The sequence below is a fragment of the Monodelphis domestica genome, chromosome 5, assembly GCF_027887165.1.
Source record: "Monodelphis domestica isolate mMonDom1 chromosome 5, mMonDom1.pri, whole genome shotgun sequence".
NCBI classification, from domain to species: Eukaryota; Metazoa; Chordata; class Mammalia; order Didelphimorphia; family Didelphidae; genus Monodelphis; species Monodelphis domestica.
Genome location: NC_077231.1, coordinates 241,732,697 through 241,748,161, shown reverse-complemented (window position 1 = coordinate 241,748,161; position 15,465 = coordinate 241,732,697). Strand labels below are relative to the sequence as shown.

The window sequence follows — 15,465 nt, the reverse complement described above, 5'->3', positions numbered from 1 at the left end:
ATATAAGAAAGTAGCTATGGTACCTATCCTTCACTTTTCTGTATTCTCCTCTCATCATATCATGGAGGGCAAGATTGAGAATCAAAGAACAGCACAGAGTTCTAAGAGGCATCACCTCTGAGAAGCTAGGAGGGTACTAAAGAGCAGCATCTGGAGCTAAAGTTCTTATCCAATAAGATTGAACTTCCTCTGCTTAGCTGGTGTCATAAAGACCCACTGCTGATTCTTCACTCTTTATTACCAAGTTCTTTCTTCAACCTCAGCCTCTCATACCACCCTTCCAATGACTTAAACCAACACCTCCTCATTCCCAGTTTATAAATAAGTAAAACTGATCCTGATAGATGTTAAATGGATTGCTTGGGGTCACACAGCTAGAAGTTTCAGTCTTCCTGACCTCAAGTTAAGCTCACCCACTGTATCATCCCACTGCTACTACCTAGATCTATCTTGTCTCCTACATCTGCTATACTACTTAGATCATCCATGAACCAAACTACCACTTTTTTCCATTCTGATTCTGAATTCCCTCACTCTATAGCCAATCTACCTGGTAATCCCATTTTGTCCTCATTTGATCTTTTGAATCCTTTAAAGACTCTCTCTGTGCCCCCTCCTAGCAAAGAAACATTTTTTTACATCTCTTTGGAAACTAAGCATCACTAATCACTATTTGCTCTCTACAGTTGCTGTCTCTCACTTCCTACTTTTAATTCCTAGTGAATAGCAGCAGGCCCATCGTCAGAAAGTTCCGAGGACACCTACGAACGAAGATAGAATCAGGAGAAGGGACCATTCCCGTCCGGTGTCACAATGCTGTCCAAACATGGGATGGTGTGTTGCTAGGCGAACAGCTTGTCACGATGTCATGCACAGACAAGATTGCCAGGTAAGGGTCAAATTTCCTTTTGATGGGAGGATGAAAGGAAGAAGGAGATTTACTAAAAAGATACTCCAATTAAAGGGATCTTGTTCTGTCAAAAGAAAGGGAGTCTTCAGAAAAGTACTAGAAAAAAGAGAAGGGCATGAAGATGGGAAGTAAGACCTAGATTGCTCCACAACTTTTTCCAGAACTGGCTCTGGTCTTTAGTGTTGTTGCAGCATTTTCTATCTCAGAACAAATTAACTACTCATTTACTAGCTATATGCTTAATATGCCTATAATTTCTCAGACTATATTTCAGATATAACATTAAACCCATGAGAACTTAGATTTTAAAATCCTCAAGGTAAAGTGCCACTGACTACAGAGAAAATAGCATCATTTCCCTCCCTATACATGTTTGACCTCAACTCTAACAAGAACTAATAAGATGACTAAAATAAAATAAATTGAAGCACTTATTTTTATATCAAAGTGGGAGGGAAGAGGTAAAACGCTAGGAAGAGATGTACAGTTATCAAATAGCTTTTCTTTGCAGAGAAAATAGGAAGAAAAGATATTATCCTTGATAATATTTTCATGTATTCATAAAGGATAAGAGGGAAAAAATCAAAACAATTTTCAGTTCAACTGAAATTCTTTTACTGCTCAAAGATACCAAAGGGTTTCTAAATCAAGTTTCTGGTTCCCTAGAAAAATGAAACAAATTAGTGGCTTAGAATTGAAATTTTGCAGTCTCTATGGTTTTGAACATCAATAGACAGTAAATTAAATAGAGGCTACAAAACCAGCAGTATATTTGCTGTTGATAGGCCTGTCAATAGTAATATCGTCTCAATGAACTCGGGTTCTCTTTTTAAGAAAATCTACTTGTATAATAAAATTCTGCACATCAATAGCTCCTTCTCAGAAGTTTCCAAATATTGAAGAACAAAAAAGAAACAGTAAATCCATTTCTCAGAGGAAAAGAAACATTTCTGGATTTTTAAAGTGAACCTTCAACCTCAAGAACTTAAGAAATTCAAAAGAGTTTTGTAGTCTGAAATTTTTTTTTGGGGGGGAGGGGGTTCTGATGCCAGGGCAAAGACTAAAATAAAGATTGCATTTCAGTTCAGTCAGTCAGCTTTTATCCAGTGAACAAACTCTGAAATCCTTAAGGAAACTTGAAACCTATGCTTTGAGTTGAGTCCAATAGCATTTATTAAGTGCCTGCTATGTGCCAGTCACTAAAAAGGATTAGGGAGACAAAAGAAAGGCAAAAACAGTCCCTGTCTTCAAGGAGCATACCTTTCTATATAAGTAAGCCCATTCCTAGTATGATGGCCCTCCAAAAGATCAGAGAGCAGGAAAGATTCTGTGGAAAGTTTATTTTACAAACTAGGAATTACCCACTACTCCTATACATTTTTCTTTCAGAGTCCCAATCCCCAATCTCATCATTTTTGTTTCATTATTTGTCTCTATTCTGTTTCTTATTCTCTCTTTTTGTTCTGTCCTTGTCCCCTGATCCCCAATCCATGCTTTATGAAGGTTTTATACTTACTTGCTAGTTCATAGTCCTATAATAGTTTTTATTTCACTTTCAAAGGGAATTCTTTAGTTGGTAAAAATCCTCCATTCCAGATCTGTCATTGTCTTTCTGGGAACGCCATCTTCTCTTTGGATGTATCCATCTTCTCTTGGTTACACTCATTCCCCTTATGTCCTGCCTTCCAAATCCACAAGTGAACAACCCACAAAACTCTTTCCTACTGCCTGCCAGCTCAAAACTCCTCAGGTTTACCTGCCAGGTCTGAGATGGATATCTCCGAAATTTGATGGTTTGTGCTGTTAATGGCTATTTCTGTTAAACTCCTAAACTCAAAGAAGACTAATTTACTGAGCATTAAACTCAACACAAGATGCACCAGAGATCTCTTGACAAATAACAATTGACAATGATAAAAATGATGCTACTGATTTTGGAAAACAATATAGTTCAAATAAGGCAATAGTAGGTGAGATCATAGTACATCCAATGGCATGAGTTGTGCCTCCATTGATACCAGAGAAACTCAGACCCTTAAACACAATATCAGATAGTTAAATTGAACAAAGCATTTGTTTTAGAATGGGTCTATATTTACTATCCTTCAGGTGAAGCATGTTATGTTAATGATTGATGATCTTGAGCATTTTGTGATATTCTTTATTTGTGAAAGGATTTCAAAGATAATAAAACATTTAGTTACTTTCTATCCAATTATAAAGATATAAAAATTCAACCTTAGACCTATGATAATTTAGATTGAACAAAGGACACTTCATCTAAAAATCAGATCAAAAGAAACAAATTCTGTGCAGGGAATAAAGTGGAAGAGTCAATCACCTAACTGTCAATAGGCAGGACAAAAAAGTGATAGCTCAGGAGTAAAATCCAATGGTCCTTGTGCAATCAAAGGATACATGGGATACTAAAGGGACAGGATGAGGCAGGAAGGTGGAAAAGTACCAAAGAAAGATGGAAGTGGTTTTACACTCATTCCCAAGCTAGAATGAGAAACCATTTCACTATCCTTCTGAGACTTTTCCGTATTATGAATACTTCCTAATGTTGAATAAACTATATTCACAACATTGAAACCAGACTCCATGCAAAGTCCAAGGTATCATAAGATAAAAATAATTTTTCCCTCATAGAATCCAGTTTAGAGTTCATGTGTCATTTTGCTTTCTATTCCTCACAATGTTTCCTTAAGATTTGTAGGCATCTAATTTGACAAGTCTTTATGAAGCATTTACTACGTACCCAAGACAATGCTAGGCACTGACCACATAAAGACAAAACAAACCACTCTGTCCTCAAAAAGCTTCCATTCTATTGGTACCATTCATTATTTGTGGAATAAATAAGAGAACTAATAAATGGATAAATACAATCTATTTTCTTGAAACATCATTGTGAGAAAAATTAAAAAGCAAAACATAAGCAAATGCATGATGGTAAACAATTGAATATCCAAGGTCCCTGGAAAGAAAAGGGAAATTCATCCTTAAAGCTCCCCAAGTCCAACCTTCTTTACTGCTACTGGAATTGAGAACAGTATTTTCTACATTTTTGGATATGGCCAATGAGCAAATTTGTTTTGTTTGACTATGCACGTTTGTTATGAGGGTTTTCTTTTACTTTTTCATTGTTTTTGGTTTTTTAATTTGGGGGAGACACTATATGAAGGTATGAAAATAAGTGCTTGATAATTGAAAAAATAAAGTTAATTTTATTTTTAAAAAAGAGTGAATATATTTATTATTTTTAGATAGTGCTTAAATTGAAGCCCTGAAACTTAAGATGTCATTGGTACCCCAGGCATCCTAAAAGAGATGCTTAGCACCAAGTTTCACACTGTGACCATTTCTCCAAGGGAATCAATCTTATTCAACAAGCTGTTTGGGAGCCATTTTCATCTATATTTATAAATTTCTAACTGCCTCTATTATTGAATAGAGTTTTGATTTGAGCAAATGCTAAAGGGGAAAAAGGGTTAAAACTGAATTGTTCCATCATCTATGTCACATACTTCTTATTTAATTAAATGACAATCAATTAGCACAATTATATCTTTAATTAGAGATAATGTATCCATGAGATGAATGTCATTTGTAATTCTCTTTCTTAATTCTCTCTCATATTATTTAAAAATGAACTGGAATCCATTACAACAAGGACTCTTTTACCCACAAGGTATAGGAGCAAGATATACATTCCTTCAACTCCACAGCACTCCCTTCAAAATACTAATGAAAGCTATTATACATAGCTAACCAGTTTTTAAAACAGTAGAAAATAAAGTCATGAGGCTGCAACAACTGCTATTCTGGGTGCAGAATGTCATAAATAACAATTTGCATAATGTTGAAGCATATTAAGAAACTTTGATAACATACCAAAATGTTGGTTTCTTACCACAACATTACAAGGTTAAAAACTTAATGTACATTGAAGATTATAAATAAATTAATTGATCTATTGAGTAATTAGATAAATACTGACAGAGAAGAATGTATATAAATGTTTTGGGAGACTTCTTGATGTTCCAAGTCAGTAAGAAAATGATTTCGATTCTTTTTTTCTGTCTCCTGAGATGTATTTCAAAATACTTCCTTTTACAAGCTTCATAGCTAGAACTTTCTCTTTAACTCCCATAAAAACTGTTGTTATGTCAGTGGAAGGATGTGTTAAGGGATGAAGGTGATGGGTTTAGTTAATTGAGCCCATCATCTAACTGGCCCTCATCTTCTCCTGGGGTTCAAAAATTAAAGACAGGGGAAAGATAAAGGCAAGATCTCACCAATGATCAGATGACAAGTTGTCTTCTGCTTCTAGCTTCAAATGTTCTAAGAAACATCTAAACGACTTTGTTTTCCCCTTCATAAGTGAGAACGGGGAACCTTCATGGGAATAGACTTGGAACTACAGGGAAATTCATAGCATCTATTTCAATGATCTAATTTTTTAAAATAAGTTTATTTAAATTCATTTATAGTCTGTCCTATCCAATGTCTACCCTTCTTTGACCAAATCAAAAAGAAATCTCTCATCATAAATATACATAATCCAGAAAAATAAGTTTTCACATTGGCCATACTTGAAAATACGTATATAAAAGAGGGAGAGGAAATATGCATTTTAAGTCCATCTTCTTTGGAAGGAGAAAAGAGGCACATTGCATAACTAGGGAGTATAGTGGATAGAAGTCCTGGACTTTGAGTCAGGAAGATTATTACTGTGTGATCCTGGGCAAGTCACTTAACCTCGTTGGCCTCAGTTCTTCATCTGGAAAATGAGCTGGAAAAAGAAATGGCAAACCACTCCAGTATCTTTATCAAGAAAAACCCAAACAGGGTCACAAATAGTCAGTCATGAATTAAATAAACAGAAGGCACGTTACAGCATCAGTCTTCTGGATTTGTAGTTTATAATTGCATTGGTCAGAGTTCTCAAGTCTTTAAAAATTATTTTTCTCTACAATATTCTCATTTTATAAAATATTCTCATCCTGCCAATTTTGTTCTGTGTCTATTATAGAGGTTTCCCAGTTTCCTTAAAAAAATGTCCTTCTCAAGGTTTTTTATGATACAATACTTTCCTTTTAGTAGTGAAAAAACTGAGGCATACAAAAATTAAAGTGACTTGCCCAAGAGCACAAGAAGGGAAGGGAAGAAAACCGCCCCTGTTTGTTTCCATTCTCTTCATTTTATACACAAAAAAACTGAGGCTCAGAGAGATTTTAAAAATTCAGCTCTACTTCTTTATCCAGAAAGAATGCCATTTCTCACTAGGAAGAATGTTCTGGGACTATAACCTTGCTTTTATTCATTTATGTCCCAGATCTCTTTTTCCCCACAGTCTTCAGAACAGCTCATGCCTAGCTGTTACCTGTTTCAATAGAGAGAGTTTCCATACTGGGAGTTCCCTACAGTCATGAAACCACAAGTCTGAAATTTTTTAAATCCAGTTTCTTAATACAATATATACTTCCCTTAGGAAAGGCAAAATGGAAAATGAGCTTTAGACTCAGAGGAGATCTACTTTTCAACTCTTGCTACTAACCAGCTGCTTGATGTTGAAAAAGTTGGTTCACTTTTTTCATCCTCACTTTCTTCTTTATAAACTTAGGAAACAAGAATTTATCAAGTTCTTAACTTCCTTCCCACTCTGACATTTAGAGCTCAATTACTCACATTCTTTGAAGGGAGAGATTATTTCATTCTTCCTTGGTGCCTAGTGTCATGCCAGGCTTAATAAATGCTTGTTGATTAAGCTTAATGTATATTAATCCTCTTGTGTAATCTCTCCTTCACTGCCCATTGGCCCAAATTCTAGGTGTACGATCTGAGAAGATACATGAATGCATCCAGAGAAGGAAGTAGTGAGGGCCACCAGAAATGATCAAGCACCAAAGGACACCACAACTCTGGAGGTCCCTTAGCAACCATTTCTCTACTTCTTGATCTTCAGAGAAAAAAAGCTTCATTATTAACAATAATAATAGCTAGCATTTACATAGCACTATAAGTTTTTCAAAGCACTTTTGATATATTATCTCATTTGATCTTCATAAATCTTGAAAAGTGGGTGATATTATTATCACCATTTTACAGATGAAGAAATAGAGGCAAACCAAGGTTAAGTAGCTTGTTTAGGGTCACACAGTAAGTATCCGAGGCCAGATTTGAACTCAAGTCTTCCTAACTCCATGTCTATAGTCCTCTGTCTACTACATCACCATCCAGAAGAGGAGGCTCTTCTTTCCCTGTCTCTTCAGAAATACTGTTGAATAGTAATAATGATATGTGTGTATATGGATGGACATATATATATATATATTTATATGTATGTAAATATTCATAGGTATATATAGCAGGACAACGTAGTGATAGGGAGCTAGATGGCAAAGTGAATAGAGCACCCAGCCCGGGAATCAGGAAAATTTATCTTCCTGAATTCAAATCTGGCCTCAGATACTATCTTTATGTCCCTGGGTAAGTCACTTAATACTGTTTGCCTCAGTTTCCTCATGTATAAAATGAGCCAGAGAAGGAAATGCCAAATTGTTCCAGTATCTTTGCCAAGAAAACCCCAAATTGGCTCAAAAGTAATCACATACAACTGAAAAGACCGAACAACAAATAATATAGTGAATAGATTGGATCAGGAAGACCCAAGTTGAAATGTAGCATTTTGGTATTCTGTGAACATGCTATCTAATAGTTTGGCGAGTCTCTCCCCTCTTTGAATTGACCGACTTGTGAAGCAAATGAACATTGTTTTGATCATTTGTAGATACAGTCCCTTTGAGCACTGAGCCTAAAGTCAGGAAAACCTAGGTACAAATCTGGACCTCAGATGCTTACTTCTACACAAGTCACTTAACCTCTGTATAAGGGGGAAAAGGGGTTAATTTTTTTTAAAAAGGTTGAACTGGATTATATTTAAAATTAGGATTGCCAGGAATTTAATTTATTCCAAAGAGATGTATTTACAATTTATTTACAAAATATAGAAAGAGTAAATTAAGAAAGTGAGAGAGAGGATAGGGTAAGATATCTGGCCTAGACACTAAGTAATTTACTCCCAACCCCTGGCTCAACCTAGGCAGGGAGAGTTAGTCCTTAGCCAGAGAGACCTCAGCAAAACTGAGGACCAGGGGAAGTCTCTCTCAAGAGGTAGGCCTCTCCTGAAGCTAGTCTTTTCAGAAAATCCAGGAAAGGAGTCAGTTTTTTCACTCACCACATGTCAGTCCAAAGGAAGAAATTCAAGGGCTGTCTCACCAGGAACAGGGTCTCAGGTCCAGTCAGCAGATTCTTCTTCAGCCTCCAACTCAAATTCAGAACTCCAGAAGATGAAGTCCAAGTTGAACTCCACTCAGGAAGTTGTAGCTCCCTTTTAAAGACACTTTCTTTTGCTTCACTTCCTATGCCTTTCCCTAATGTTACATCTACCAATCACAGTTGAAGCTTTGCTTAGGATGGCCCACAGGGCAGTCAGTTTGATTCTGATTCATCACCCACTATTGCACACATGGGTCACAGACCACCCTACTTAATGGTTAAATGGGATGTTTACACTTTTGGTGATTAGATCTAAAAATGGGCAGATTTCCCCACTCAACTGTAAGTAGTGTGTTTACACTTTTGGACATTAAGTCTAAAAATGGGCAGGGAAGTTAATTTTCACAATCGGGGAGAGATTTAATTTAATATTCACATCTGTCTACCTCAATTTCCTCATCTGTAAAGTAGAGATAATAACATCTTCCTCCTAAGGTTGTAGAGGTAAAATGAGGATAATATTTATAAGGAACTTGGCAAATATTAAAGTACTACATAAATGCTAGTTATCATCATCATCATCATGACTACTAAAAAGGCATTCTTTTTACTCCCACTATAATGGGAATCTCAAATCCATTTTTCAAACAATTCTTGACAAGGATAACCTGATGCCTAAGCTAGAGAGCACTCAACTCTTAAGTCAGAGTTCATCCAGGACTACTGCAAATTTACTAATTTTGAAAGCATTCTTGGAGTGCATTTATCCAAATCTGCAAAATGGGTATGTTCCCAACCTCTTCACCAGCAATGAATAATAGTCATATATGGTTTACCCCCAAGCCTGAGGCAGTTTAGCGCTGTCAGGTTAGGACTACATAAAGTGTTATGACCATTCCCAAATCTGTTGAAGAAAGAGCAGTTGAATGACACCAATTCATTCCATGGTTATATGAATATGGCAAAAATAAGGCAGAGTTTCAGTTAGCTAGCTCCACTACAGACTTCATTAAGACATTCTGGACAGCGATCGCTGTCCAGACAGCTCTGGCTCTCTGCTTCTCACTGGGCCAAGTACTCAAGCTGAGGTAAATCTGGCTGTCATTCTATTGTGCATTCCTATAGACATGATCAGTGTCTACTTAAACCTCTGAATTTTAATGAGCTGGTCTGGTCTCTCTCTAACCACAGCTTGCTCGAAGCCTAGGGAAAACTCAAGTTTTATTTGTCTCTAAAACTCAGAAGTTGAGTGACATTTAACAGTCTAAATCTTCTGGAACTAATGTTCCTTTAGATATGGTTTCTAATTTTAAGTACCTGAGTCTGATTATTGATCAAAATGTGTCTCTAAATGAGCAGATTAAAACTTTATGAAAATGAAAGGCTAAAAAAAAAGAAAAAAGAATAACTTTTCTCTAGAGAAAACAGTAATGTCTGATTTCTAAGCTTAGACTTCAGACTGAAAAGAATATGAAATTCTTTTTCTGATTATGGAGATTTGCTGCTCAATATTCCCTCAAAGTGAATTTCTCTCTTTCTCCCTCTTCAAAAAAAAAAAAAACCCTTGACATTCTGTCTAGCTTTTTTATTCACAGTGTTAACAGAGATATATTATATGCTATCTTGTTTTAAAAGTCAGACTCTTGGAGTCAGAAGAGAATATCATTTGTGACTCTAGGCTTAAAATAGAGGTCCTGGTTAAACAACTGTCATTCTCAAGTACCTGAACCAAAACTTGTTCAACACTGGGGAAAAGAGGTCCTTTTTTCACTTGTTCTTCTAGTCTAGACAGCATAGTTCACTGGGTTCTTTGGTTTCTCATCGCATTGTAAAATCCAAATGTTATGGCACCTTTAGTGGCAAAAGAAAGTGTTGAGTGACCAATCAAAGAACATCCCTCCTTCTTGCCATAATTTCCTCAATACTGGCAAGTTACATTTTTAGAACTCTATTAGAGTGCTTTCATGTATACCCTCATTCATTTCTGTGGAAACTGAGGAGATTTGGACAGCAAGTGGCAGTAGGAACTGTGGGAGTTGAATGAAACACATAATGGCTCCATCTTGTAACTCAATTTTGGAGCTAGCTCAGTTCCCTTTGTATTCAATTATGGGTCTAGTCCAACTTCTGTCCTGAGAAAACTTTATTCCATTGTGGCACCACATCAGGCCTTGAAACCTAATGAGGATTCTGAAAGGTAGAAATGAAGAAAGACTTCATTTCAACCATAAGAAATGGTTTATATGAATGCCAAGAAGCAGGAGATAGTCTTGTTTGGCTGAAATGTATGTTTTCTACAGAAGACATAAAATAAAGCTAGAAAATGAATTGAGGGAGATTGTAGAGGGTCATAAATACCAGTCAAAGGGTTTATATTTCATGCCAAAAATAACAGGGACCCATAGGGAATTTTTAAGCCCAGGGTTGATGTGGTCGTACCTATGCCTTAAAGTATTTTGTTATTTTTACAAAATATGACAGAGTCAATAAAGGAAGAATAAAAGTTTTATGGTTTAATAATAAAGGATCAGTTGAGATTAAAAATTATTAAGTTGTTATGACTTCCATTAGTACAGTAGTACAACTTCTATTAGTATGTATTAGCTCTAAAATGAGTAGAAAAGGTAAATAGTGGAGGGTTATCTAAGGATAAAGATTTGGAAGCTGTAAATGGTCAAAGGAAAAGAGGGGGAAGGAGTGAAGAATGGAAAAAGATGTGTAAGTTGAACTGGTTGACTCTAGAGTCAAAATTATGAAGAAAATAAAGTGATGCCATAAAAATTGTGATAGACCAAGAGAACTAGAGAGTGTAGTCAGACCACAAGATCAGTTTAGAAGTATAGCAAAGAGAAATATGGAAAAAAAGGAGACTGGAATCAAAGAGGGCAGTCTCTATGTTCAAAATCTCAAAAGTGGCATAGTTATGGGTAATAGTGGGTTCTAAGATTTGTCTCTGTGGATGACAAAAAGAGTAAAACTGTAGGTTATAGGATTTGAGGAGGTTGGTGGCCTGGAAAGCCAGAGTTTTTGAGGGAACCTCTATGAATATGTTGAAGTCTCCAAGTCTGAGGATAGAAATTAGCCTGAAAATAAATAAACTGAACATTAGTTACTTCTAGAGGGACCTGGGGGTAGGATGATCAGCATAATGAAGATTTGAACTAGATTATATAGATGAACTGAAGAATATAAAAAAAGAGGTTGAGGACAAGGGAGTGACTTGAAGTGGTAATGATAAATAAGATAGAGGATATGAAATAATGAGCAATTAGTATTCAAGACAGTGGCTGGCGATTTAATGTATTCCAGAAGAAACTAAATTTCCATGAATATAAAAAGATGGAAGTTGTAGAAAAGAAGACATGGAGTTTGCTAAAGGCTAAACAAGGGTTCTAGAAAGTTCTGGGAAAGGAAGAGGAGTAGAAAGGGACTGGGGAGTGGTAGGTCTAAGATATATGGGCATTTGAGTACAGAAAGAAATGGGTGGGATTTAATCTCAGGAGATAGTCAATGCTGACTCATTGGGATTAGGGAAGCAGAAAATGTAAATTTGCTTATTATGAGTTTGTCAGAGACTCTACCTTTGGGGATCCAGTAATGATGGAGGGTAGTCTTGGCATGGCATTTTCTTTCTAAATATTGAGAAGCTTGGGGAGAGGAGGATGGCAGGGGTTCAGGAAAGAGGTTTGTGTTTCAGTCCTAAGGACTGAACTGAGCTCACATGAACCTGAGCAATAGTTAAATCCCCAGATGACAAGTAATGAAGTATACTCAGGAGATATCTCACCTATGGAACATGTACTCAGCCATGGCTTCCAAGGCCCTAGTCTTTTATGGTTTCAGTCTAGTATCAAGACAACAGGCATTTATTAAGCCTCTATTATGTGCCAGGCACTGTGCTAAATACCAAGGACGAAAAGAAGGCAAACAATCTAATCTCCAAGAGCTTGCAGTCTAACGGAGGAGACAATATAAATTAGTAAGAAAGAGAAGGCACCCGCAATAAGAGAGATCAGGAATGGCTTCTTTAGGTGATCTTTTAACACGAGGTCTTGAAGGAAGGCAAGAAATCCTGAATTCCAGACATGGAGCCTTCAAAACTGCATGTAGTTGGGAGATGGAATACCTTATTTGAGGAATACCAAAGAGGTCAGTGTCAATGGTCCATAGAATGGGAAGGGAAGAGAGAAGAATAAGAAAAGGTAGGAAGGGTTTCAGATGAGCTTAATACTAATTACCTCACAGAGTACTCATTTACCTACTAGACAGTCAGAGTCCTCTTCTATATGGCTTTTCATCTAGGAAGATGACGCAAGCAATAAGTAAAGCATGTGCTTTGAATATTTTTTTCAGTATTAAGGAAGTTTTATACTGAGCCATCCACATTTCTTTCTCTAGTTTCTTTTATGAATAACTCACATATCTGCAGGACAAATGGTCAACAGTTTTTAGAACATAGCCCAAGGCATCAAAACAGATACCTGAACTTGATCCTATTAGCACTGCATCATAAGCAAATAAGCCAAACCTTATCAAGCCCCAGATCATGGGTCCAAATATTAGAGGATCCCTAAATGAGCCCTAGAAAAGAAACTGAAGATAAAGGATAACTCAAGGACCTTCAGGAATTAGCCCCAGCCTGCTTTGGGGGGATCCAATTCCCATTCCCTCAGCCTACTTCATAGATCTTTCCAATATCAATCCTCGTTTTTGTCCTAAGAAAGTAGTATTTCTATCCTAACAGACACGGAAGGCTCCTAGGTAAATACAATGCTGTTTCCATCATTGAGGATTTGGGCCTATCTTAGTAAACCTAAGACTCTCTCTCCCAGGCAGAGTAATGGGTCATATAGCATTTCCTATGGTAAAGGGGCCATAATTGAAATAAACTCCCCTGGAACTATCCTTGGTGCTAGCCTCAGTCATTACTGCTAAAGCATTTCTCGTTGAATACTCTGTCCTGTGGATCATTGGCCACATCTCAGTCAACCACCTTGATTTATCCTATCTTGTCTGATATTCATGAATCCTGTAAACAAACTTTCCTATCTAGACCTTCCCTACTGAGTCTTACTTTTCACCAATCTGCAATTACACTAGGTTCCAATGTAACTGATAATATACACTAATTGTATCCATGGATACATCTTCTTCCCATAAGACACAGCAACCCCTGTCCTACACAGGAGCTTACTAACTAGAACAATTGTGTATTTATTCCTTACTACTTGGGAAATTTTCTAGGGCGGAGAATTGAAAGGAAGGCCTTAGATTAAGAATGATCTGGTGTCAAGTCCCATCTCTGGCATGACTCCTACGGAAGTCACAGTTTCTCAGGCCACCAATCAGTGCTTTAAGATTTTCAGTTGAAGGACAATTGGATTTCTGCTTTGGTAAATTTCCTCTTTGATAACTACCTACACAGATGAAATTATAAGTATGAACAAATAACAACAATGATCATATAGTGTCAAATCCAATAATTATCCTCCTTACAGAGCCAAGTCTGCCCTGGGCCTCATCAAACTTTCTCCCAACATTAGTCCATTATATTTATAGTGCTGCAAGGATCCAGATTTAGCAAATAAGGATGATTCCATGTTGCCTTTATCTTATCTGATAACAGGCCATTTCCCCAACAAGGCAAGAATAGATATGGCAAATATTCATTTCTGAAGATAGAGTATCAAGCAGAGTGGCCTATATTGTCACATCACAGCCCTCTGTAGATTTAAATCTCATTTGAAGTTATGTCAAGATGTTAAACTGATAAGCTAACAACCCCAAATGCCCATTACATGCTGGTCCTAATGATTATCGTTATTCTTTCAACTTATCTCAGAGGCTCACACTCTACAATAGACTGGTCTGGAGCCTATCCCAAAAGGGATCTTGTAATTGTTTTCATTGTTACTTTGAGGCCAAGATTTGTCCTCAGTAAGGAGATTGTCTCTCAGCTAAAGAAAGGCAGCTTTTTCTAAGATCTCTTCTCCACTTATCTGTGGTATTTCAGTGATTGACAAACAGACAAAAACATATTTATTTAGGGATTATCTATATTGAAAACTGGACATGGGATTTTGTCTCTGTCAACACTGCAGTAATATCAGCTGTTTGAACAAAAGGTGAGATATTTTTCCATTCAATCCTGAGTCCTAAAAACTCTCCAGTTTATATGCAGGAAGACATTTGGTTTTATTGATTCTGTTAGCTGAATAAGTTGAAAATCCTAGAGCTAAGCAAGCAGAAGGTTGATTTTCTCCTCATTTTAAAGGTTATTAAGAAGAGGACAGATATAGAAGTTATTTATCTTTGGGCAATCTTGCACGATCAGAACCATTCAAAAATGGGCCTGTAATTTTTTCCCCAACCCAATACATCAATGATCTGTGGTGTAATGATGTCTGTCCAGTGAATACTAATTATACTTTGCAAGGAGAAGGTTGAATAAAATACTTTGTTATTAATGGGCATGTCATTGCTTCCTTACTTTTTACTAATGAATTTTAAAATATCCTCAGTTACCCTCCCTAAATCACATCAATTACTTAAGCATTTGCCTTCATTTATACCAGAATACTTTGCAACAAACTACAGCCTAAGATCATTCTGACCAACAAGCTCATGACTAGACCTTTTATTGCAGACAATGCTACTTCTTATAAACAGGATCATGAACAACAAGGACTGTTTTTTAGAAAGGAAGCAAAAATTACAAAAGAACAATATGGTTCTGCATCATAGACTTCATGATAGATATGGTCCTTTCCTTTTGAACATAACTTTCCTTTTTCTTCAAAAAAAAAAAAGCAGCATCTATAACACCAAATAAAGAAAACTTTACTGAAGATGGGCTTTCTCCTTGCTTCTTGGCATAATCTTGGTACCAGAGGGAAGGAAAGAGAAGAAGAAATTGAATCAAATTTCAAAAGAAAAAAAAATCCAGAAAACCCCAAACAAGTGGGAAAAGTTGATAGGATCTTGTTTTCAAAAGTAGCAATTACTAGAATGCCAAAAGAAATTGTTCTAGACTTTGTAGAAATGGATATTCCATCTTGGAGAGCAAAGAAGCAGTCAGCTCCTGAGGAAATCATGAACAGAAAGAGTATATCCCAGGTGTGAGTGTGAATAAATATCTGGGAGGAAATGATGCCATCAAATGCTTGGGTCCCGAAAAATCCATCCCAGGCATTGTTTCTAACTGAGACTTCAGAAGTCTCCAATCTGAATTCTATGTTGCAATTGGAGATGTATTCTAAAAGGGCAGCTGT

General features: G+C 36.5%; 1 protein-coding gene across 3 annotated transcripts in view; it reads left to right on the top strand.

The window, feature by feature from the left end:
• ADARB2 (adenosine deaminase RNA specific B2 (inactive)) overlaps positions 1–15,465 on the top strand; it is a 693,422-nt gene that overhangs the window by 653,647 nt on the left and 24,310 nt on the right. For all 3 annotated transcript variants that reach the window (XM_007504707.2, XM_056799997.1, XM_007504706.2), the window contains one exon: positions 721–889. In XM_007504707.2, coding sequence (XP_007504769.2) covers positions 721–889 — 169 coding nt within the window. The remainder of the gene's footprint in view (positions 1–720; positions 890–15,465) is intronic.